Source organism: Macaca mulatta, chromosome 9 (genome assembly GCF_049350105.2).
Source record: "Macaca mulatta isolate MMU2019108-1 chromosome 9, T2T-MMU8v2.0, whole genome shotgun sequence".
In the NCBI taxonomy this organism is placed as follows: Eukaryota; Metazoa; Chordata; class Mammalia; order Primates; family Cercopithecidae; genus Macaca; species Macaca mulatta.
In genome coordinates, this window is record NC_133414.1 from 27,577,567 (window position 1) to 27,604,279 (window position 26,713).

The following is a 26,713-nucleotide window of genomic DNA, read 5'->3' on the forward strand; positions in this document are numbered from 1 at the left end:
GAATGTCACAGAGTGTTCCACCCGCATCAGTGATTGATTCATACACTTACCAGGAATGGTTGCTTATCGTCTGAGAAGCGGTGACTCCCCCACATGCAAACATGGCTGCATGTCATAGTTCAGAGGTCACGCATGTACTCTGTCTGACAGACTTCAGCACTGGGCTGGGGACAGTGTGAAGACGGAGTCATAGAAGCCGACTGGGCACAAGCCTTCATGTCCCTTTTGTAAAGTAGATCATGGGTACCTATGCTGTGCTGGTACCTTACCCCTACAGTAATTATCTGTGGTTCATTGTTTCTATTATACACATCTTATATTACACTATACTCAACAGCAAATTATTATTAATATGCCATATGTTATTACTTTGTAAAATGGGGTTTGTTACCCCCATTTAATAGATTAGAAAATAGATGTTTATAGAGTAAGGAAATTCCAAAGGATTTTGTGGCTTGTCAAGTGGCAGAGCCCAGAGATGAAACTATGTGTCTTTGGTACTCAATCCACTGGTTGTTTCTATAACCCTCTGCTGTCTGCTGGAATTATGATTGAAAAGTTATATACATGTGCTTGAGAGATTCAGTGGGGGAAGTATACCTCTAAGATGTATCTAGTTAAATATTCTGTAAAGTCTGGAACATAATTTTGTTACTTCTCATTAACAACATATTTTCCTACATCTTGAAAACTTAGGATGTCCATAATTCTAGTATGGAGACTAGAGCTTCTGTTATTACTACCCTGAGTATAATCAGTTCTGACTTTAAGGAACAAGCAGCTCTGTGGAGAGAAAAATAAAATGATACTCTCAGTTTAAGAGCAAGTTCAGGCTGGGCACGGTGGCTCATGCCTGTAATCCCAGCACTTTGGGAGGTCGAGGCGGGTGGATCACTTGTGGTCAGGAGTTTGAGACCAGCCTGGCCATCATGGTGAAACCCCATCTCTACTAAAAACACAAAAATTAGCTGGGCGTAGTGGTGCACACCTGTAATCCCAGCTACTCAGGAAGCTGAGGCAGGAGAATTGCTTGAACATGGGAGGCAGAGGTTGCAGTGAGCCTAGATCATGACACTCTAGCCTGGACGACAGAGCGAGACTCCATAAAAAAAAAAAAAAAAAAAAAGTCGAAGGGAGCAATTTATTTTAATATGTGTAAAGTAAAATTTTAGGTAATTACTATCAAGCTATATATTATTCACAGTTTTAAGTAGTTTTGTCTTTGTTATAGAATGAATACCTAAATGAAGATGTGGATGCTAGAGTTATTGAATATGAGGATAACCGGCCCCTCTTAGATATGTTTCTGCAAAAGCCAATGGGTTTACTTTCCCTACTTGATGAAGAAAGTAGATTTCCCAAGGCCACTGACCAGACTCTTGTAGGTGAGTTTTCAGTCCAGTGTGTCTGCATGGTTTTATGAATACAGTCATGTCATTCTGAATGATATTTTTAAATGACTTTAAATTATCTGGGAGAAAATAGCTATCATAAAGCCTGCATATTTGACTTTAAAGAAGAGCCTTTGGATTTAATACCTGGACCAGTGCATGTTTATGATAGGGTAAAATATTTAGTGATAAATTAAGCAAGTTTAAATATTGGACTTCTGCTTATTTTATGGTGAAGTTCAACCATAGAATCACAGGTTATAAATGACCTTAGAAATTTTCCAGCCCAAAATTAGAAATTAGTGAGCAGGGCAGAAGGATAGCTCTGGAATTGAAAAGAGATAGTTAACAGGTAGGAAATAAAGTAATCTGTGATGTTCTGTTCTATTCATTTATTTAATAGAGGCAAATCGCTTCAAATACTTAATAACCTCTAAGTTACCGTACATTAATAAATGTTCATGATAATCCTAAGTCATCACAGTAAGATTAAATCTATTTTTTGTGTCTGAGAAGGCAGAGATGTGTATAATACATTTTAAAAGATCACCATTCAAGCTGGTTAAAATGAAAGTGTCTTACTCCTTAAATTTAAAAAAAAAAAAAAAAAAAAAAACTTTAGATTCTTCAGATATCTGAAAAAAAAATGTTTTAAACGCAGAACATTGTATTCCCTGATTATAAGAGGTATTTATTCTGTATGAGAAATACTTGCAGAAAATGTGGATTCACATCTTTCTGTCATTTACTTTGGGTGACATGCAGAGCCTCTTTCTTACCATTAGGCCTGTGATGTCTCTTCTTTCCGACTCACTGATTGGCTTAAATCTCTCCTTGAATTGGACGATACTAGATGGAAAATAAATTGACCCCAAAGTGGTGGGAAAAATCATTTCACAGCAGTCACGTGATTTTTAGATCAAATGATCCTTCTAGAACAAGTTCTCTGAAGGTGGTAAAATTGTTATAGAAATTTAGCTGCCTGTAAGATCATGTTTTATTTCTCATGTAATCAATAATAATTTACAGCTCTATAAGTAGAAAAGAGAGCAAAAACACTAGATTTTTAGGCTCATGGCTTGACATGACACTGTGTTTTACAAACCTCTTTGGTCAGTCTCAAGTAGTTCACTTGCTCTGTACCAGTGGTTCTCAAAATGTGGTCTCCCGCCCAGGAGCATCAGCATCACCTGAGAACCTGTTAGAAATGTGAATTATTGGATCCCACCCCAAACCTACTGAGTCAGAAACTCTGTGGTTGGGGCCCAGCAACCTGTGTTATAACAAACCCTCAGCCGGGCGCAGTGGCCCACACTTGTAATCCCAGCACTTTGGGAGGCTGACGCAGGTGGATCACCTGAGGTCAGGAGTTTGAGACCAGCCTGGCCAACATGGCAAAAGCCTGTCTCTACTTTAAAAATACAAAAAATTAGCCAGGCCTGGTGGTGGGCGCCTGTAATCCCAGCTACTCGGGAGGCTGAGGCAGGAGAATCGCTTGAACCCAGGTGGCAGAGGTTGCAGTGAGCCGAGATCACACCATTGCACTCCAGCCTGGGCAACAAGAGCGAAACTGCCTCTCAAAAAATAAAAACCCTCGAGGTGACTCTGATGCATGACATGGCTTGAGGACTGATGCCCTAAATCATAATGTAATGGTAGAAATTAATGATCTTGAGTTTACTTTACCATATATAATTCTATTCCAAATCTGCATATATTAGCTATGTAAAATTTTCTTTGTTCGCTGCACATTATCCTTTTTATGGTAAATGATTCTCACAGTATCTTTTGAGAATCTCATACATGCTTGATATATGAGTTCAGTATTTTTCTACAGAAAAATTTGAAGGTAACCTGAAATCACAGTACTTCTGGAGACCCAAAAGATTGGAACTTAGTTTTGGAATTCACCATTATGCAGGAAAGGTAAGAACTCTTAAGAATTATGACTGGGTTTCTCTTTAGCCTTTTAATGAATAATAGGATGGACATAAAAATTATGGCCCAAAATGTTTATAGGTAATAATAATGTCATAGCTGTCTGTTTCCACTCCCACTGGCCCTAATTATGCCCTCTGATGTCCTGTGATTGATCCTGTCCTTTGCCAGCCACTCACTATGGAGGCCACACCCACTCCAGGGCGCGCGCTGCTGGCATCTATGCTGAAGAGGTTAAAAGAAAAGTCTTTCTCTTAGTTTAAGAATCATAACGTTATAGTTTTTCTAGAGGAATTGTTTTTCAGTAACTAAGAAAAAACAAGAAAGAAAAGACACAAAACTGAAAGAATCCTTGGGTGAGATTAGCTAGCAATAGTTACCTATTTGTTTCCTTCTTTTAACAATGCCTGAGGACCTTTGGTATAAACTGCCCTTTTCAGACTTTAGATGATTCTCTCTCTACTGTACTCTTTGTCCCTCCTCCCTTTCAAGAAGAGAAGGTGCCAGGCTAGAGATACAGTCAGATAACTGAGCTAAGCCAGATGGATGGATTACAATGCAGTTAGAGGAGGAAATGTCTCTACATTGACAGAAACACATTTCCACACCAGAACGAACCTCAGATATGTTGTCCTAGACCCAGAGGATGCTCTCTTTCCTTCCTTCTGCAGAGAATGACAGGTCATTCCTTCACAATGATGTCATAAATATGGAAGGACAAAGAGGACATTCAGATCAGGAAAGAATGTATCAAATGAGAAATACATAAAAATAAAATTACACAGAACTTAAAGCATTCTAGTCTGCTTGGCAACCTCCGTATGTCTGTCAACATCCCACAGACTTTCATCATTTTTAAAGTATACCTTAAATCATTAGTTTATAGCCTAATGATTCTTAGCATATCATTTTCCAAATAAAGCCTGTTTTAAACATCCATTAAGAATTGCGTGAACCTGTAGTCCCAGCTACTTGGGAGGCTGAGACCAGAGAATTGCTTGAGCCCAGGAGGTGAAGGTTGCAGTGAGCCAAGATCGCGCCACTGCACTCCAGTCTGGGCAACAGAGTGAGACTATGTCTCAAATAAAAAAAAAAAAAAAAAAAAAAAAAATTGCCTATGATCATTTTATCTAGTTGTTTTTAACAATTAGATTTTAACAATCTATTAGTCTGCTCGGGCTGCCATAACAAAAATATCACAGGCTGCATGACTTAAACAACAGACATTTTTTTTTTTTTGACAGTTTTGGAGGCTGACAGATCAAGGTGCTCCGAGAAGGGTTAGCATTTGGGAGGCCTCTCTTCCTGGCTTGAAGATGGCTCCCTTCTCAAGGTGTCCCCGCATGGCCTTTGCTATGTGAGTGTAGGGAATGGGGAGAGATATCCCTGGTTCCTCTTCCCGCTCTTATAAGAACACAAGTCTTATTGGTGTAGGGTCTTACCCTTATACCCTATTTATCATTAATTACCTCCATAAAGGCCCTGTCTCCAAATATAGTCACAGTGAAAGTTTACATCTTCAGCATCTGAATTTTGGAAAAACACAATTTGACCCGTAACAAATACTATATTGGATCATTCCACAAAAATCTTTGGATTACATTGATCTTGAAAAAGTCATAAAATTGGCCAGGCATGGTGGCTCATGTCTGTAATCCTAGCACTTTGGGAGGCCAAGGTGGGAGGATCACTGGAGCTCAGGAGTTCAAGACCACCCTTGGTAACATAGCAAAACCTCATCTCTAAACCTTTTTTTTAAGTAATAGCATTATTTAGAAGTGCCAGAAACACAAAAAGCCACAGTGTATTTAAATCACACTACTACTGAGATAAAAATCTATCATGGCCAATTCAATACAGTTGGATCAGTATCATAGAAATAGGAATGCTTTTGTAGCTCAATATGCTTCCTTTATGCTGCTCCATCCCTCCAAATAGAGAAAAGAAACATACCAAATCCCAACATCATAAATGAGAGGAATCCAACCTCTTTGGTCATTTCAACCCAAATAAAATCAGTGAGACACAGATTATAAGGGGCTACCTTAGTAAATGCTTGTATCCCTGTTGATGAACATAGAGTAAGCTCATAATGAGTATCTGTTGATGATGATGATGATGATGGTGAGGAGGAGGAGGAGGATGACAATGACATTGATTGTGATAATTATAGCATACTGTATCAACAGGTCCTCTATAATGCAAGTGGATTCTTAGCCAAAAACAGAGACACTCTTCCAACTGATATTGTGCTACTTTTGAGGTCATCCGACAACAGTGTAATTAGGCAACTAGTCAACCACCCTCTGACCAAAACAGGTAAGGCAATTTTCCTTACCTGTAAGTTTTCTCAAGCCCAATCAAATAGTTTCTATCTCTGTGCTTTTCACGAATTTCATCCTTAATTTTTCATGTGAGTTTGTTTTTGGCTCACTAAATATTCATATGTTAATATCCTCTGCCCCAGATCATCTGAAGAAAATATAAAAATGAATATAAATAAGCTAGTTTTTCGTTAAAGGTAAGTGTTTGCAGCACTCACCATAGTAGTGCTATTCTAGCTACTCACTACAAGAGTATACTGACCTCTGGAGTTCAGAATTACCTGCGCAAATCAGGAGTGGGCAGCTTTTGGATGATTCTTTGAGGTTCCAAAAGTTTGGTGGGCTCTCTTCTTGATTAAAACTGGGCGTGTCTTTGTTCCACCCAACCATAATACATCCTTGCATTTGCTGTAAGTAGAAAAAATATAGTTTGGGTTGTTTTTCTTTACTGGAGTTTAAAGTTGTTCTCTGCATTTCTTGTTTCATAATTTTATTGAAGTATAACTGAAATACAAGAAACAGCACATATTTAAACAGTAAAATTTGATGAGTTTTTGACATATATAAGCACCTGTAAAACTATCACCATGATTAATAGTGAACATACTCATCACTCACAAATGAGGTTTCTTCATGACCCTTTATAATCCTTTCCTCCACTCCTTCCTGTTCTATCACCATTTGTTGAAGAGATTGTTCTTTCCCCATTGAATTGCTTTGACACTCCTTGAAAACTCAGTTGACTAATGAATAGGTCTATTTCTGGACTCTTTATTGTGTGTCATTGATATGTATCTATCTTTAGGCTAATGCACACTTCTGACTAGTGTAACTTTCTATAAAGTCCTGAAATCAGTCATTACAAGTTAGCCTGACTTTGTTCTTATTCAGGCTTGTTTAGGTAATTATAATTTGTTTGCTTTTCCATATACGTTTTAGAATGAGCTTCTCAATTTCTACCAAAAATCCTGGTTGCATTTTGATTGGAATGCACTGAAATTATAGATCAATAATGGGAGATTTGGTATCTTCCCAATATTAAATCTTCCAATCGGCACAGTCTAGCTCTCCATTTATTTAAGTCTCCCTTAATTTCTTTCAGCAATATTTTGTAGTTTTCAGTGTACAAGTTTTGCACATCCTTTGTCAAATTATCTGCTAGTGTATCACATTTTTATGTGATTATAAATGGTAATTTTTAACTGAAATTCTGAATTTTGCCAGTATATGAAATCTAATTGATTTTTGTATATTGATTTTTTGCCCTGCAACCTTCCTAAGCTCATTTATCAGAGTAGCTTTTTTTGTTAATTCCAAAGGATTTTCTTCACAGATGATCATGTCATATTGGAAAAGAAAGGGTTTTGCCTGTTCTTTTCCAATATATTTCCTTTTGACTTCTTTTTTCTTGGTTGTACTGGCTAGAATCACCAATGCAGTCTCCAGTGTTGAACACAGGATAGGTTGCAAGAGTGAACATTCTTGCCTTTTTCCTGATCTTGGCGAAAGAGTAGTTAGTCTTTTAGTCTTTCACCATGGAGTATAATGTTAACTGTAGATTTTTTCATAGATGCCCTTTATCAGGGGAGAAGTTACTTTACTTTTTTTTTTAATTCCTAATTTCCTGAGTGATTTTTGTTGTTGGTGGTTGTTGTTGTTGTTGTTGTTTTTGTTGTTGTTTGTTTTTAGTTTTTTGTTTTTTGTTTGGAGACAGAGTCTCACACTGTTGCCCAGGCTAGAGTGCAGTGGCACAATCTCGGCTCACTGCAACATCCACCTCCCAAGTTCAAGCGATTCCCCTACTCCAGCCTCCCAAGTAGCTAGGATTACAGGCATACACCACCATGCCCAGCTAATTTTTGTATTTTTAGTAGAGATGGGATTTCACCATGTTGGCCAAACTGGTATTGAGCCCCTGACCTCAGGTGATCCACCTGCCTCGGCCTCCCAAAGTGCTTGGATTACAGGTGTGAGCCACTGCACCTGGCCAATTTCCTGATTTTTTTTTTTAGCAGGCATGCATACTGTATTTTGTTAAATGCTTTTTCCACATCTATTGAATAGATTACCCTTATATTTTGTTTTTTTTTAAATTGACAGCTAAAATTGTGTTTACTGTACACAAATGACATTTGGAAGTATATGTACATTATAGAATAATGAAATCCAGATAATTAACATATATATTACTGTATATAATTATTTGTGGTGAGAACACTTAAAATCTACTATCTTAGCAATTTTCAAGTATGTAATACATTGCTATGAACTTATTTATCCTATCTAGCTGACACTTTCTATCCTTTGACCAACATCTCCCCAACCCACCTCCTCCCACTGCAACCACCCCAACTGCTAGTAACCACTATTCCACTCTCTAGCTCTATGAAATCAACTTTTTTAGATTCCACAAATTCCATCCAGTATTTGTCTTTTTGTGACTGACTAATTTCACTTATAGTGTCCTTCAGGTTCAACCATGTTGAATAGTATTCGTGTGTGTGTGTGTGTGTGTGTGTGTGTATGTGTGTGTAGACACCACATTTTCTTTATCCAATCATCCATTGATGGACAACTAGGTTGATCATATCTTGGCTATTATGAACAATGCTGCATCTGTTAGATGGTAAGTGACTGATTTTTTAATCATTCCTGGGAAAAACCTCAAATGGTCATGATGCATGGTACTTTTTATATATTGCTGAAATCAGTTTGCAAACATGTTTTAAGAATGTTTGCATCTATGTTTTTGAGGAATATTGCACTATAGTTTTCTTATGCTTTATTTTGTGATTTTGGAATCACAGTAATGCTGGCCTCATAGAATAAATTGAGTAGTATTGCCTTTCCTTCGATTTTCAGGAATAGTAGAATGAGTATTATTTCTTCCTAAGTTGCCTTGTAGAATTCACCAGTGAAGCCAACAGGGCCTGAAGGATGTTTTGTGAGATTTTCAACTACAAATTCAATTTGTTTAATAAACATAAAGCTGTTTGAGTTATCTAATTTTTGAGTGAGTTTTAGTAGATTGTGTCTTTTAAGAAATTTATTTCATCTACATAGTCAAATTTATTGACACAGTTGATTATAACATTTTCTTACTATCCTTTTAATATCTGTAGATCCTGAAGTTATGTCAGCTCTCTCATAAGCGACACTGGTAATTTGTGTCTTCTCTCATTTTATTCTTGATATATTTCCTAGACATGTATTAATTTTATTAATCTTCTCAAATGGTTTCATTGATTTTTTTTATTGGTTTTGTTTCTATTTCATTCTCTTTTTCTTTCTCATTTATCTTTGTTGTTTTCTTTTTCTGCTCACTTTGTGTCTTATTTTGTTTCCTTTTTTTAATTTCTAAGGTAAAACTTAGATCATTGATTTAAGAAGACATTCTTCTAGTATCAGCACTTATATGGGTTATTTATAAGAGTTTATAAGGTTTCCAAATATGGTGAGATTTTCCAAATATTATTTATGGGCTTCTAATTTAACTTCATAGTGTTCAGAGAGCATACGTTGTATTATTTAATCCATTTAACTCCACCCGACCATAATACATCCTTGCATTTGCTGTAAGTTTTAAGAGATATGTTTTAAGACCCATAATATTATATCTTATTTTATTTTCATTTGCACTTGAAAATACTGTTTATTCTGCTGGTTGTTGGATGAAATGTTCTGTAAATGTCAATTAGGTCTGCTTTATTGAGAGTATTGGTTACGTCTTCTGTATTCTTACTGTTTTTCTCTCTCCTGGTTCTATCAATTACTGAGAGAGGGATTTTTAAATATTTGACTATAGCTGTCGATTTGCCTCTCTTTTTTTTCAGTTTTTGCTCATGTATTCTTAAGCTATATTATTAGGTACATAAACATTTAAAATTGTTATGTCTTCTTGATGGATAGACTCCTTTGTTATTATGTAATGACCCTTTTCATCCTTGGCAGCATTGTTTGTTCTGAAATCTACTTTGCCTGATATTAATATAGAGGCTCCAGCTTTCTTATGATTAGTGAGTGAATGGCATATCTTTTTCCGTACTCTTAATTTCAACTTATTTTTTTTCTTTATATTCAAAGTAGGGTTTTTCTAAACAGCACATAGTTGGGTCTTGTTTTTTTTAATCCAGTCTGACAATCTCTGCCTTTCAATTGAGATGATTAGACGATTTACATTTAATGTGATTAATGATATGGTTGGATTTGACTCTTATCATCTTGCCATTGACTCTTATCATCTTGCCACTTGTTTTCTATTGGTTATATCGGCTCTTTTCCCAGACTTTACCTGAGTTCCCTCACTCCCTGCATTTCAGGCTGACACCTCTCCGGGCAGAAAGCTGGCACAATCAAAGGGCTCACCCCATTTGTCTTCCCTCTCTTAGGGATCAGCGTCCTTACACTGCTTGATGCACAATGTTTGAAACCTGTTTTCCATTTTGTATGTCTTTTTAGTTGTTTGGGGAAGGTTAATTTAGCCTGTTACTTTATCTGACCCAGAAGCAAAAGTCATTACTTTTGACTTTAACAATTGCCATCCCTTTCCATATACACCAACAGCATCTATGCATCTAACTCCATGTTTTTCACCCTATAAAATATGTAGCCAGGTTCTAAATACTATGTTGTGTTGCTTGGCTATCAGCAGAACAGTGTCTGGGTGGCCAGGGAGAAGAGAAAACTTAATAGTCAAGTATGTTTCAATAAACTCAGAACCTCAGAGATAGCAAAGACATATGGATTTTATATTCACCCAGATGTGCAAACATGTAATAATAATCATAGACAACTTTGTTATCTGTTATGTGCTAGGCACCGTGCTAAGCACCTTCAATTACTCCTAATGACAACACAATAAGGAGGTACTACTTTTTACAAATAAGACATTAAGGCTTGAAAGTGTTGAGCAGCTTTCCCAAGGTTTCCCAATGGAAAATGTTAGAATTAGAGTTATTCAGTTCTATATTATGCTGTCTTCAAGATTCTAAAATAACCATGGCCTTTAGTATATATGACTTCACATATGACCTATAGTTCAGCCATTTTTAGGGGAAAGTGCACCACAGTTCCTTGCAGCTCACGTTTTTAGTTGGGTTTATCACAAGCTTGTTCGTTAGGTGAACCATAAAAACCAAAATGGACACATTTTCTGAAATTAAAGTCTATGCTAAATTTTAGTTGCCATTGATCTACATAAATAAATTTAAGCAAAATTCCTGAAACTGCCATTCTAAAGATCATCTGTTGCTGTCTCTGTCCACTCTGCTGTAGTCAGTAAGTTTCACATTTGAAAAGTGAACAGGGCAGTGTGCAGGGCAAGCCTAGCATGGAAACTGTTGCACACACCCGTCTCAGCCCCTCCCCTGGAGAGGAGGCAGAGCAGATGCACTGCCAGGCACATCCCCAACATGATTCCTTCCTGCACCATCTTAGGCCAGCCTTTTGCAACCATAAAGAATGGGAAAGATTTGCCAAAAACATTCAGCCTCTGTTTATCACCTAAAAGAAGGAGAGAGACAAGAAATGATCATTCTGAATTGGTACTGCATTTTGAAGATATTTTGCCCATTACTATTAGGATAATAAACTCTTGGATTGTGGGTTGGTTGGTTCCTTGTGCCTGGTGGGGGTGAGAAAGCTGTGAAAGTGAATTGCATTTCAGGGGCCTTCCATGTGCCAGACATATTATCATCAAAACTCTGTGAGGTAATCACCATTATTCCCATTTTATGGATTCTGGGTGCAGATCAGAGACTAAGTAAATGACCCAAAGGCAACACAGTTTAAGTACTATACCTGAGATTCAAAGCCGAGTCTTTCTGGCTTCTCGGGCCATAATTTTTTCACTGCTTTGGATTGTGTGCATTCATGTAGTCCTTAGAATGAAGCACATATTTCTGAAAGTTAGACTGAAAAAGGCCATTGCCTCCAACTATAGTTGATTTGCTTATAACCACCTCATGCAAATTACTGATCCATATGATCTTTCAAGCCTATTGTAAAGCTTAGCCTATGTTAAAGAAAATCTCAGATGCCATTTATCACACAAAAAAATAAGAAGCAAACTGCTCCCTCAATCATAGTCATCTCAAGTCTTCTAGCAATTCAACAGAAACCCAACACTTACCTCTGCCTTTTCTGTTTTCCAAGCTCAAGGGTTTTTTTCTGAATTTAAAATTTGTTGTACATTTTTACATAATTTTTTATTCCTGAGTTCCTCCATAAATAGTTAACCAAGCATGTGATTATGAATATTGCAGGATTAACAATGCTTATTTTAACATTTAAGTAAATGGGAAAACTCATCTAGACATTAAGGATTCTAAAAGGTATATTACATTTTTCTACATTCTCATAGGTAATCTACCACATTCTAAAACTCAAAACGTTATAAACTATCAAATGAGGACTTCAGAAAAATTAATCAACCTGGCAAAGGTAAGAAAATGCTTTTTTCCTTGGTAGTGAGTCTAAGCATCTAACTGGTACGATGGCGATATTTGTATGCTTCTCAAAGTCAACAGTTTTTTCTTAGCTTTTCTCCCTTTGATCTTGCTTTTCTGTTTGAACAGATGTGTATGTTTTGTTCTTGTTACTGCTAGGGGCTAAAATAATCATGCATTTCTGATATATTAATATTTCCAACTCTTTTTTAGCTAGTTTTTGGGGGCAGTTTTTGTGTTTCTTTGTTTGTTTGTTTTTGAGACTGGGGTTTCACTCTGTTACCCAGACTGGAGTGCAGTGGCATGATCTCAGCTTACTGCAACCTCTGCCTCCTGGGCTCAAGTGATTCTCCTGCCTCAGCCTCCCGAGTAGCTGGGATTACAGGCACCCACCACACCCGGCTAATTTTTGTATTTTTAATAGAGACGGGATTTCACCATGTTGGCCAGGCTGGTCTTGAACTCCTGACCTCAAATGATCCGCCTGCCTTGGACTCCCAAAGTGCTGGGATTACAGGCGTGAGTTACCGTGCCCAGCCCTTTTTTAGCTAGTTTTAAGTGTTACACTAAGACCAACTAAAAATGTACTAGTGAAGGTGAGAGATATTCACAGTCTACATAAGACCAATTAAAATTCCAATGAGACTGACAAACAATTACGTAAGGGAAGAACATCAACATTTTGCTGTTTTACATATTTGAATGCATAAATTAAGATAGCCCGAAGGAAAATGCCACATGGTCTCTGTAGATAATAAAGTACAATAGATACCAAAGCATCACTGTTTTCCTCGGTCTCTTTAGGGCGACACTGGAGAAGCCACGCGTCATGCCAGAGAGACAACCAACATGAAAACACAAACAGTTGCATCATATTTTAGAGTAAGATATTAAACTGTGATGTATTGTGCTTAGGGGTGCTATTCAGTCTAAATGGGTTATAGATCAAAAGCCAGTAACACTAGCAGAAGAGAATATTGTATTCCATTTACTGTTGTTAGATACAGGATATGTTAGCATCTACCTTCAAAATCTGTGGATTGGTTTGTTTCTACATTCTACCTGGGAAATTATTGTATCCCAGGTCAATCTTTTTTTTTTTTTTTTTTTTTTTTTTTGAGACGGGATCTCACTCTTTTGCCCAGGCTGGTGTGCAATGGTGCAATCTCGGCTCACTGCAAGCTCCGCCTCCTGGGTTCACGCCATTCTCCTGCCTCAGCCTCCCAAGTAGCTGGAACTACAGGCGCCTGCCACCACACCCGGCTAATTTTTTGTATTTTTAGTAGAGACAAGGTTTCACCGTGTTAGCCAGGATGGTCTCGATCTCCTAACCTCGTGATCTGCCCGCCTTGGCCTCCCAAAGTGCTGGGATTACAGACGTAAGCCACCGTGCCTGGCCGTATCCCAGGTCAATCTTAATGAAAGTCTATACCTTGATTAAAATTTGTCCGTAGAACAGAATGCATTTCCACTAGAATTAAACCTAAACGGATTTTTACCTCAATGCTATGGTAACTACCAATTCTCCTTCCCCCTCCTGAATGATTTTAGAATAGACAGATAGGGCAAGGCTGAGCATCCATCTCCATTTCATATAACCCTTCTTGTATAGAGCTAAAAACCTCAAAAGGAAAATAGAGCCCGTGTAGGAATGGGGCGAGGAGAAGAGTCATCAGGAAGATGTGGTAACATGCTTAAGGGAGTGTGCTTAGCATAGGATCAAGGCGACCTTCCTTCCTTGGGCAATATAAGAGAAAAGAAAAAAGCAAGTACTTTTTTTTCCTCTGTGCTCTACATAACCCTTCCCTTATTATTGGTTCCAGTTCTTGTTTACCTATTCTGATAAAAACCTATTAACCATCCAATGAAAATGAAGAAAATACCACTAAAACTTGGAGTTATTACTTATATAATTTAATGTGGAGGAGGTGGAGGAAATTAGATTAAATTTAAGTGTTCAGTGAATATATCCAGCTCTCTAGCAGAAACGTAAAATTCTTTAAAAAATATATGAATATCTTTACTAAATATTTTTAAGTCCTAAGCTCATAGAAGATAGTGTATACTTAATCATCTTTGAGTAGTGCCTAGTACATTTATATGCTTAATACCTGATGTTTGCTGCGGATACATTTCACTTTACATCAGAAATGCAGCTCAGGTGAATCACTGAATGTATTTACAGCCAGGTTTCCTATTTTTAAGTGAGTTACCCAAGGCCATTATCATACCACTGTTGTTGGCATCAAACGCTGTATGTATGTTTAAACCAGGTTAGTTCGTGAAATCTTTTTAATCTTCAGGCTGAAGTGAGAAATGATAGAAGATAATTCTACACAACGTGAAGTGTGTTTTTAAAGCTATTTTTCATTCTGCAGAGAAGACTGGACACAGTGTAACACTATGCTTTTTCCCTCAGAAAAACCAGCACCTAAATTGCAGGAAGCTCCTGCTCAGAGTATCACCCCTGTACCACCAGTACCTGGCAGATGTTTGCATGGGTAAAGGAATGATGACTTACAGATAAATGTAATGAAAAAGGCTCCAAAGTGACAGGCCCAGCTGTTTGAAAAGATCACATCTGAGCCTCAGTGCCCAAAAGGAAGCCATGCAACTTCAGAGCTTTGTCGGTTGCCAGTTTCAGCATTTGTTTTGCACTGGCTTTGTGACTGTAGGCTCTTACATTTCCAGCACTAATTGAGATCCAGCCATCAATTGCTATTTGTGTCCATACTTACCTCGCCAATAAATGTGATCCTGGTCTTTGAGATTCTCATTTTCTGGGATTCCACTTTTAGTTGATTATCCTAATATGTTATACTTACTTGTCTAGTAATTGGCTACTGTTTTAATAAGGTATTGGTATAGAACATAGTTTCATATCTATGTGAATTTTTAAAATTCTCCAAAAATAAATAAGAAAATGATCAAATTAGAACTGATGAAAATATTTAATTGGATATAACTTTGCTTATATCTACTTCCTACATATTAAAGGCTATTAACTTTTCTGTCCTTATTTTAAACTAAGAGATGATCCTAACAGGGATTAAGGTGTTCCCTTTTTTTTTTTTTTATTGTATTTTAAGTTCAGGGGTATGTGCAGTTTGGTTACATAGGTGAAGTTGTGTCATGGAGGTTTGTTAAACAGATTATTTCATCACGCAGGTATTAAGCCCAGTACCCATTAGTTGTTTTTCCTGATCCTCTCCCTCCTCCCACCCTTTATCCTCCAATAAGCTCCAATGTGTGTTGTAAAGTATTCCCTTTTTTACCTTCCATAAAGAGAGAGTTGGACAAGGAAATTAATATATAAGCAAGATTAACCAGATTGTGTAATATTATAATTTGGCAAGTTAGCCTAAGAGTATATAATTGCTTACAAACTACATCAAAAATAATTTTATCTGTTAATTATAGTTGCCTTAATGGTTTATAAGCAAACTTTTAATAGCTAAATTTCTAGTTATTGCCTCTACATTTTTGTAAGTAAATCTGTATTTTTAGAACTATACTATAAATAAAATGTTCATTAAAACAGATTTTCCTCCATTTGCTGTGACTAGTGGGCGCATTTATAACATTCATTTTTTTGAATGTTATTCTTGTAGTAAAAAGAAAGGCCTATAAGCTCATACGTTTTTGTATGCTACATTGGGAAATTTATTTTTGTTGTGTATCATAGTATTCCCTGATGGATTTGTTGTCTAAAATGGTGGTGGGCCAACCTCATTTCGTCCGTTGCATCAAACCAAATAATGAGCGTCAGGCAAGAAAATATGACAAAGAGAAAGTTCTGCTGCAGCTTCGGTACACAGGAATTCTGGAAACAGCAAGAATTCGAAGGCTAGGATTCTCCCATCGGATACTTTTTGCTAATTTTATAAAGCGGTATGTGGATTTATTTTTCAGTTTCTATTGTGCAGTTTATATAAAAATTATTTAGAAGAATTATAAGAAACATAATATGAAAAAATATCTAGAGGTCTAGGAGGGAGGCATTTTGTTCATGCAAATGATTATGTGTTGAAAAAGAAGATAGCTATTAACTGAGGCTGAAAGACTCTGGACAGATGGTTGGTACTATGTGGTATAGGCAGCATGATCCAGAGGCCTGAGCTTCTTTCTGTACTGAGGAGTTGGAGAATCTGGATTTTCACCCTAGCTCAGCCACTTGCTATGTGACTGTGGGCCCATAGCACTGATTCTCAGCTGGGAGAGATTTTGCCCCTCAAAAGACACTTGACAATGTCTGGAGACATTTCTGGTTGTCACATCCTGTGTGGTGGAGGGGCGTGGGGGGATGCTACTGACCTCTAGTGGGTAGAGGCCTGGGAATGCTGTTAACAGGCATTCTACAATTTACAGGATAGCCTCCCCACAACAAAGAATTATCCAGCCCCAAATCTCAACAGTGCTGAGGCTGAGAAACCCTGGCTTATAACCCTAACCTCACTTTACTCACCTACCAAATCTGCTATAACTACCTGATAGGATCCTTATAATGATCAAATGAGATACTGTCTCTAATGGTGATTTGGAAGATGAAACAATTAGGCTTATTTGTCAATTTAAAAAGCTAATATGAATTTTTTAAAAAAGAATCAATTGGTATAAGGAATTTTTTTTTTTTTTTTTTTTTTTTTTTTTTGAGACGGAGTCTAGCTCTGTGGCCCAGGCTGGAGTGCAGTGGTACAATCTCAGCTCATTGCAAGCTCTGCTTCCATGGTTCACACCATTCTCCTGCCTCAGCCTCCCGAGTTGCTGGGACTACAGGCACCCGCCACCACACTCAGCTAAGTTTTTTTGTATTTTTAGTAGAGACGGGGTTTCACCGTGTTAGCCAGGATGGTCTCGAACTCCAGACCTCGTGATCCGCCCGTCTTGGCCTCCCAAAGTGCTAGGATTACAGGTGTGAACCACCGTGCCCAGCCAAGGAGTTCCTTTTAATATTTGAGATTAACATAAAATAAATTGAGCTATATAATAAATATATTTTATTGAGTAATACATAGGTAGTAATATAAAGTTTCAATATCTTATATATTTAATATTTTAAAGCCCATATTTTTTATTTTTTTGGTTCTATAATTTCTATTGGTCATTAAACATAATGAAATTTCAATTTTTAAAGATGAAGTCTATTAAAATTTTCAGGTGAAACCCAGAGGAAGTCCCATTTATAACATTCTTCACCCTTTTTCAAAGCATATAAATTACTATTAAGAAAAAAACGCAACCTTGTTTTGTGATTGTACACCAAACTTGATTTCTAAGTTTCCTCCCCTCCTCCCAAAAATTGTATGCATTTTATCAGCCATTCTTTTATTTGGAATAATCAAGACTCTTTCTAAATGTGATGAGAATTCTGATTATTTCTGCTAACTTTTATACATTCCGCAAATTTGTGGTAGTTCTTGATTTTGCTTTTCTTTAGAGACCTGGGATTATTTATTTGGAATGCTTTGAAATCAAGAAAACTCTACTACCTTTCTCATGATGGAGATCAGCATTACATAAACATAGTGACTTTCGTATTGGCCAATCCTCATAGTAGTTTAAGACAAACTAAAACTTCAAGTTTAGAGTCCCGAAATCTAGTTAGCAGCTAATCATTGACTTTACTTCCTACAGATCAGACCCAATTTTATAACCAAAACTAAGAAATAAAAAAATGGAATTCTTTATTGGCTAATAGGTAAATTCTCCATCCTGCTCATCAAAGCAGATAAACTGAAAATACTAGATACAAAGGAGTTTCAAATTTCAAATTAAAATTAAAATTTGACCTTATTATCATGCACTTCATGTTTTAGAAAAAAAGATCTTTAACTTGTTTAAATAGTAATATAGATATTATGAGTGTAATATTAATATAAGTACTCTTAAATTTCAGTGATTTTTTTAATGTATAAGACACCATGCTAAGCACTGTGGGAGGTACTAAATTTTAGAACTGACTTGATCTTCAAGAATGGACAGTCCAGTTAGAATTACCACAGCCATAGACATGGAAAGTTAACAAGCAATGTGAAGTAGTAACTGCCAAGTCCAAGAGAATGATATACCCAGTGTAAAAGTTCAAGGGAAGGAAGAGCATCTCCAGGAAGGCTGATGAGAGAGGATATCAAGAAGAGGTGTTCAGCTAATGCAGAAGGATCATTTGAGGCCAGGAGTTTGAGACCAGCCTGGGCAATGTAGCAAGACCCCATCTCTAAGAAAAAAAAAACAAAAAACCTTTTTTAGTCACCTGGGTATGGTGGCTCATGCCTGTAGTCTTAGCTACTCAGGAGTCTGAGGCAGGAGGATCACTTGAGCCCAGGAGTTCAAGGTTATAGGAGGCTTGATCATACCACTGCACTCCAGCCTGGGTGACAGAGCAAGACCCTATCTCAAAAAAAAATGAAAAATAAAAAATAAGAAGGACTCAGACTAGTACTTGAAGGTGGGTATGGCTTGTGGAGAAAACAGGAGTTTTCTTGGTGTACAGGTTGGTGTGCCAAAAGCTAGCAGGACTTGGGTTGGATTGGATTGGTAGAGTGGGGATTGCATTGGTGAAGTGACAGAAGATAATATGAAAAAACAGTTGGGTTAAAATTATGAAGAGAAAGTCTTGAATACCAGCCTAATCTTATAGCTTGAAAAATAACCATAGTTTTACAATATAGAACATAATCAGAATAAAACCTATTTTCTTAATGATATTGTAGTTCAAATGTCAGAAATGAGAATAAATTCTTAAATATATTTATAATTATTGTGCTGTTACAGAATAGCAAATTACTACACAATAAATAAAGAGAAGGGGATAAAACTAAGTGTATAGAGAACATGTGAATAGCTATTCTGAATATAGGAAGTTCCAGAAATAAAAGGCTAAACCTTTTCTGTGTCACTAATTTGGAAGTTGTCATCCAAATTGGCATAGACTCTCAGGAAGGCAGAACAATTTTCAGAGATTCTGTGGGGGTGTAAATAGAACTGCTAACCCTCTGCATAGGATGCAAAATTCCCCAGACCCTTTGTTCTGTTGTAGATAAATTCTTCTGTTCTATAAGAAAGAAAGAGTCTTAAGGAAAAATATACAACATGAATTTTGCACAAGACAGAGTTTTTACTGCAGCTATTTCAAAGGAACCCTTACACTAACAAGCCAGCCACTTAACTTGGCTCCATTTTCCCACTAAGCACCTGTACATAATGGTTTGGCTACCAGAGCTCTAATACAACCAGAACTTACTGAAGGCAGTAGTATGGTGGAGTAGATAAGTACCATGCTTTGAAGTCAGCAAAACCGGGTTTGAATCCCAACTCTGCCACTTACTCAGTCTGTGACCTTATTCAAAGTTACTTGAGTTCTATAAGCTTCAAGCTTCAATGTCCCTTAGCTGCAAATAGGGATGATAATAACAATATCTACTTTATATATGTGTTTATAAGTATTAGGAGAAATAATATATATGGATTTTATTGATAGAACCAGGTGTCATCAATACATATTAGCTGTAATTATTTTTATTATTATTTTTGTTTCAGTCTCAGGCTCCCAAAATTACCTGTGACCAATAGTGGCCTGGGGGATGCCCTCCATAAGCACATGTGGCTTACCTAAGTATTTATTTCCACAAGTCCCAGCAACAGTACGTCATACATTCAGCAAACATTTAGTTGAGGGACCCACTGTGTTCCAGTCCTTGAACTAAAAATCTTAATTGAAAGATTAAAAGTCCAAAGATTAATGGATGAGCCCCTGACATTAAGAAACTCACAGACCCATTATGTAAACAGGACTTTAAAAATCTGCGTTATCATACAATGTAAAGTCAGCTGCAGGCAGCAAGGGTGGGGGGATCCTGTGCTTCTGAAGCACCTAGAAGGGTTCCTGGCAAATAAATAGTAGGTGCTCAAATATTTTTCAAATTAATGAAAGAGGACTGGGTATTTTTAATGAAAGTATAAACAAGATACTCTGAGAGCATAAAGGTTTAGATTGTGTTAGAAATTCTGATAAAGCAGAGAATAATAAAAGTAATACATAAAACACACCAAAAATATTTTTACTTACAACATCAATGTAAGTTTGCTTTTTAACCTTTTGATAAAGGCTTAATTTTTTTCTTTGAGTGCACATCTATTAATCATAGTTTATTGCCTCTTTCTTGCATAAACTATCTGTAATCTCTCATTTATGATTTCCAGTTAACATTTCTTGGAGTGAAGCAAGTTATTAAAGATACTTGTGAAACAGTCACAGGACTGAATATTTCTTGATTCTTATGATTTTCCTCAATGCTTTGTAATTGCTTCATCCATGTTTAATTTCATGGTTTTTTTACAAGACTTCTTTATAAAGTCTTACCAAAGCATTTGATTCAGTTTTGTAGAAACAATCCTCTGGCTTTCCTCACTTAGATTTCAATCTGATATTTATTTGAATAACATCACACCAAATACAACTGGCATAAACAGGTTTGGGAGCAAACACAGCTCATCCAGTGAGAGCAAACACACACGGGCACACTAGTGAGAACTGCCAGTCTTGAGCCTTAAGTGTGCAGCGGACCTCAGTTGGTGTGTTTCACACAAGAAAAGACAATTTCAGTTACTCCAGTTAATCTGTTAATTGAAGACACATCGAAGAGAGTTTTTAGAATATTGAAAAAGTAGGTCTTCCTTAAGGAAACTAGGAGTGAGATGAAAGGACGCGCAAGCATAATGAGTAACACATACAAAGGCATAGAAGCATGAGCAAACATGGCCCTCCGGCACAATTTTAAGTAACTTTCATGACTAGAGCTCGGAATGCCATGGAAAATAGCAAAGAGGAGACTGGAAAGGCAGACAGGGATATAGGGCAGAAGGGAGCTTGCATGCTAGTCATCATATGTGGCAAACAACTTAAAGCCAATGCTTTTTAGCAGGTGTAACCTTTCCCTCTCCTACATTCCCACTGCTCCCAGGCTCGTATATTTATGGTATCTGCCTAGACTTTGAAAGCACCTGATTTTGCCATCCCAGCTTAGAACTTGGGACATCCGTAGAGACTTTTCGAGTCAGGAAAGGACATGATCAGATTTTCATTTAAAAAAAGATAATTCATACAGAGCTGTGGACAGTGGCTGGGGCAGGGCAGGGGAGGGACAGTGGAGGTAACTGGTTGGGAGGCAATTGCAAAAGTCTAGGTGAGAAGGGACGAGGTATTTAATTAAGGTAATGGCAGTAGGCATAGCAAGAAACAAATGGATTCCAGAGAGACTTTAAGCTTGTTAGATCTATAGAGTGAAGAATAGGGAAGAGTAGGCTGGCACACAGATTTCTAGCTCAAGTACCTTTTAAAAAGTGGTGATATCATTCACAGAGACAGGAAATGGCAGAGGAAGGAAAAACTGATGAATATTGCTGAGTTTAAAGTGTCTGTGCAATAACCAGGTGGGCATGTAGAGTAGGAAGTCATAAGTAATGTGTTTAGAGTTGATATCAACAGTTAGGGTTGATGGTGTAGATTTAGGAATCACCACATACAGGAATAATTGGAGCCAAGCATATAGATGAGATGCCTGTGGACAGCTCAGAAAAAAAATGGAACACTGTAGAACACTAGCGTTTAAGGAACAAGTCATTAAATCATTAAATATGGGGCACGCAGAGAGACCGAGAGGGAAGAGGAGAAGCAGGGCACATTAGGTGTAAGCCTTGGAGAGAGCAAGACAGAGAGAACAGCCAATAACAGCAAGTGCTGCAGAAAAAACGCTTACAATTAGGATGTAAAAGGACCTGTTAGATTTCACCACTCCTGGATCCTATACGAGTAAATAAGAGTCCTTGTTGCTATGTGATTAAATGAGATTCTCAGAGCTGGAGAGTGATGGGAAGTGAAGACAATTATTTTAAATAATCTTTCAACTTATCAGCAAAGCTAGTGGGAGAAACAGAATCATTACAGATGAGTGAGGCTTAAGGTATTTGCTTTATAATAACAAATAAACATCCATTTTGTAAATGGAGGGAGCCAGAAGAGGGAAATGAGATTGAAAATATACAGAAGAGGAGGAGGAGATGGCCTCTAGAACACAGGCAGAGGATGAAAATCTCCTTTGAAGGAGGAGGGAAAAATGATAGTGGACAAATGAATTTGTATTTGGAGAAGAAGCCTATGAATTGTGTGTCTGGTGGCTTCCAGTGATATAGCAGAGAAACTCATCTGCTGAGAGAGGTACGGAGGGCAGGGGCAGCTGGGAGACTTGGAGAAAGCAGGACGGAATTAAGTCACTTTTGTGAGGAAGAAGAGAGGAAAGTGGCCCTGGACACTGGTCAGGATCCAGAGCTTTCTTGGGAGCCTGGCTGAGTCAGGAATCCACACATCCACAGGGAGCCGACTGTGCAGATTTTCTCTGGCTGTGCTCTGAAGCCTGGCGTGAGGACAGAGACGTAGATGATTGGCAGGTCCAGGCATGCATGTTTGCAGAGAGTGCAGGACAAACGAATGAGAGTGGGAAAGGTGCCAGGGCTGCCTAAGGGTGGCTCCTGCGATGAACTGTGAGATCCTGGCTGGTTCTGGAAGGAAGTAAAACCAGGACTTGGTGGACAGGCTGTGAATGCAGAGTCGCTGCTACTGGGTCACCATGCGTACGTGTGCGAGTTAGTCCTGAAGTGAGCAGGTTTAGTGGCTAATAGGCACTCCCTGGGGTTTTTTGTGCAAACAGCAAAAGTTATGGTCGCTTCATTCTATACCATTCTAGGCCAGGATTCTTCTCCATGGAGCCTAACAGAAGCTGCTTCATTGCAGATTTAATGAGGTGAAACTTAGCGAAGTTGAAATATGTTCTTTTCAGATATTTTTATCTCTGGACTCATTTTTAGATGAGGAAATTGATACTTAATTGTGATGTGTCCAAGTTTATACAGATAATGAGTCAAGGGTGAAACTCTGCTCTTCATGTCACCGCGCCACCTCAGCCGTCTACATATCAGGGCCTCTCTTTTGAAATTCAAAACCTACCAAATTTGCTGCTTTGCTGCACTGGACTTTCAGGCTAATCTTGCACCAATAAATTAAAAATAGGAGAGTATTAAAAATTCTGGAAATCTGTCTTTTTGCACAAGATTATTGACCAGTGTAAAGCGGATTTTCTTTCCTTAATTCATCCCCTTCCCCAATAAGCGTTGTGGTTTAACCTGAGGACCTGCTATCAGTTCTTTCCTGCCCTAGCCCTTCCTCTTTCCTCCCCTTGATTATGGATAGATTAAACCAATAGAGAAAAACTCTAGCAGGAGACATAGTGTCCCTCCAGGAAAAACAATGATGGAAGGCATGTATACAGTGATGGGAAGTTTCACTGGAACTAAGCTCCATCACCCAATTTGAAGATCAGCTTCCAGAGTTTTATTAACACTGGAATGTGAAAAATAATTCCTTCTGCTTCCTGCCACTGCAGCCCTGCACTTTTTAGTGTCCAGAGAAATGTAACAAAAAACAAAAACAAAACCGCTAAATTTTTTTGAGTGGTGGAGTTCTTGTCGGGGGAGTACAGTGTTAAGTTTTGAAAGGGGATCACAAAGGTGAAAACACAATGCTCAGATTTCTACGGACTGGACTGGGTTTGCATCAGTTTGGAATTTGGTCTACTTCAAAGTCATTCTGAGGATGCCTAAGGGATTTCTCTGCATCAAGTCGGGGCATCTGTTCCTCAGCCCCTGCACTAAGTTGTTGGGGAACCACCAGGCTACAGAGATGTTGGCACTTTATGCAATACTAACCAGCCCTTTTTTCCATTCCAAGGTACCACGTTCTCTGCTACAAGTCGAGCGAGCAGCCCCCCATGAGCCCTGACACCTGTGCCACCATTTTGGAAAAAGCTGGTCTCGATAACTGGGCTCTTGGAAAAACAAAAGTAATGTTTTCATGTAATTTTCAGGAAAATAAATAATTATGCTGGATTCACTGAGAATTATAACATTTTACAATGTTTGAAAGTGTGGTTTTTTTATGTTATAGGATCTGTAGCTTACAATAGAGGAAGTAAATTTATAAACTCATAAAGATTTTCTTTTTCATCAACATTAAAGGCATTTGCTCTTCATAAAGATATATTTTAAGAAATACAAAAGGCTGGGCAAGGTAGCGCACACCTGTAATCCCAACACTTTGGAAGGCCGAGGTGGGAAAATGGCTTGAGCCCAGGAGTTCCAGGCTGCAGTGAGCTATGATGGCACCACTGCGCTCCAGCCTATGCAACTTAAGACCCTGACTCTAAGGAAAAGTTTACGTTGAAATTTTAAGAAAGAAATGCAAGAAAAATTTATCTTGAAGATTTATCAGAAAAGGATAAACCATAATGACTGTACTTTATTTCAGATGGTATTGAAAACAGACATATATATTCTCTAGTTTATCACTACTAAATATAGTTAAAAAGCTGTAGAGAATCATAATGATCCAAATAAGATTCGTGTTTTCCTTTTTTTCCTAATTCTCAGAACTGCTTCTATCATAAACTTGAAATTTTTCTGGAGTAAAATATTCACCACTATTACTAGACTCGCTATATGTATTGGACATTGATGTGTTTATATATTAGCTTTTAGAAACTGTGAGAGCTAAGCTTATTTAATCCCTTAGAAAATAAAGTAAAAAACATAACCAATCTTGAATATGGAAGAAAGACAGTCGCTGTTTGGAGAAAAGATGTATTGGTCTTCTCAGGTATTCTCATAGCATTACGAGACAGGGATCAGGAAATAAACAAGTTTCCATTGTGCACTGAATGTATCTTAAGGGGATATGAAATGTATCATGAAAAGAGCCAAGCTAAAGCCAAGAGATACTCAGAGATCGACCACTCAAGAATACCTACTACCAGCCACACCACAGAAGTAAACCAAAACAAACTTCCACATTTGCAAAGAAATATATAATACTTGTGTCTTGGGTGTAGGAGATGTGGGAGATAATTTTAATAATGTTCGGATGAGAAATTAGGCCTGTAACAATTTAAGAGATTTAAAAAAAAAAAAAAAACTACTTTAAACTGAGTTTCCTGTGTATTCAGTAATTCATATTTACTTTAGTGTTTAGTAGGGGGATATTTTGGGCATTAAAAATGAGTATTTTATTCACACCATTTTCTCTTAGATGATAAATTTCAAAAAGATGAATTTTATCAAGCTAAAATCTCATGATTTATGGTCTGAAGTACATGCCTAACTTCAAATGGAGTTTTAACTTGTAAAAAGGCCTTTTGCAGTTATAGTTCCGCATGATATTTATGTAGCATTTTAAAGCTATTTGTATTTTTCCACTTCACCTTTTCCAACTCATTAACATGGATAGAAAGTATTAATATAGGAACATTTCTAATGTCATGCAAAAAGAAATGATGACCTTTTTAAACAGATTGAATTTTAAATGAATTGTCAACAGCAGAATGGACTAAATGTATTAACATCTAGAGTCCTGTAGAAATTAAAACTGAATTAAATCAAACGTGTAACACAAATGTGTTTGCCCATGGTGCCAAGCTTTTGAGTAATGGAACGCTGGAGAATTCTACAGTCAGGGTTATCAGGTCTCATGACTCAGCCATATAATTTGAATTTAAGTGACTTTCTTGATGGATTCAATAAACTCTTTGAGATGACTTTTATTAGGAAATTTAACCATTAAAAGGAAAACAAAACAAAACAAACACAAGCTTTTCAGTATCTTGGAGGAGGGGAGAACGAAACTGAGAAATGTTAGATGAGAACACGCCAAGCCTTCAGGCTCCTCCCTTGCTCCAATTGATGTTGATTTTAGAATAATCAAAAGTCAGCCCTCCTTTCTCCATGGCAGCCTTTGGGTCCAGTGAGAACATTGTTAATTAAATCTGCCTGGGGCGCTCTCTCTGCCGTATTCTCTTCACTGACAACACTACCAGCCCCAAAGGACAGCGACCCTGCCTTGTTCATCTCTGTATCCCCAACAGATACGTACCTGTAACAGGTCTCAATAAACATTAGATGAATGAACTAATGGAACTATAATTCTGTCCTCTACTTTATAATTAGATTTATTAAGATTTTTTAATTTGGGAAATATAGTTGCCTTTGAAATATAAAAAGCATACAAATTAGCTCAGCCCAGAATACACGATGCTAGAAACTTTGCTAAAAGAGCTCAACATCCTCCACTCTTACTGTCTCATCCAACAAAACCTAGTTACCTGTTGTAAATAAACAGTATGGTTGTCACCTTCTGCATTTCTTCTCAAAGAAATGTTTTCTTCAAGCATAAAAATCTGTACTGTCATAATGACAGCTAGGGCAAAGAAGCAAAAGACAGTGATTTCCAAAATCTCAAGCAATTTAGAATGTGTTCTGTTCTTCAAAGCATAGCACACAACTGCTTCACATCTGTGTGCCATGGTTCTTTGTATTCTATTTTAATTTTTCAGGTGTTCCTTAAATATTATCACGTGGAACAGTTAAATCTAATGCGAAAGGAAGCTATTGACAAGCTTATTTTGATTCAAGCTTGTGTCAGAGCATTCTTGTGTTCAAGAAGATACCAAAAAATACAGGAGAAAAGGAAGGAAAGCGCTATAATAATACAGTCAGGTAATCTCTTTGACATATT

At 37.4% G+C, this 26,713-nt stretch overlaps 1 protein-coding gene across 1 annotated transcript in view; it reads left to right on the plus strand.

Annotated features, from left to right (window-relative positions):
- Positions 1-26,713, plus strand: part of MYO3A (myosin IIIA) — a 249,363-nt gene that overhangs the window by 179,647 nt on the left and 43,003 nt on the right. The window contains exons 19-26 of the mRNA XM_015146647.3: positions 1,232-1,385; positions 3,229-3,317; positions 5,519-5,648; positions 12,015-12,094; positions 12,904-12,981; positions 15,785-15,990; positions 23,879-23,990; positions 26,532-26,694. Coding sequence (XP_015002133.3) covers positions 1,232-1,385; positions 3,229-3,317; positions 5,519-5,648; positions 12,015-12,094; positions 12,904-12,981; positions 15,785-15,990; positions 23,879-23,990; positions 26,532-26,694 — 1,012 coding nt within the window. The remainder of the gene's footprint in view (positions 1-1,231; positions 1,386-3,228; positions 3,318-5,518; positions 5,649-12,014; positions 12,095-12,903; positions 12,982-15,784; positions 15,991-23,878; positions 23,991-26,531; positions 26,695-26,713) is intronic.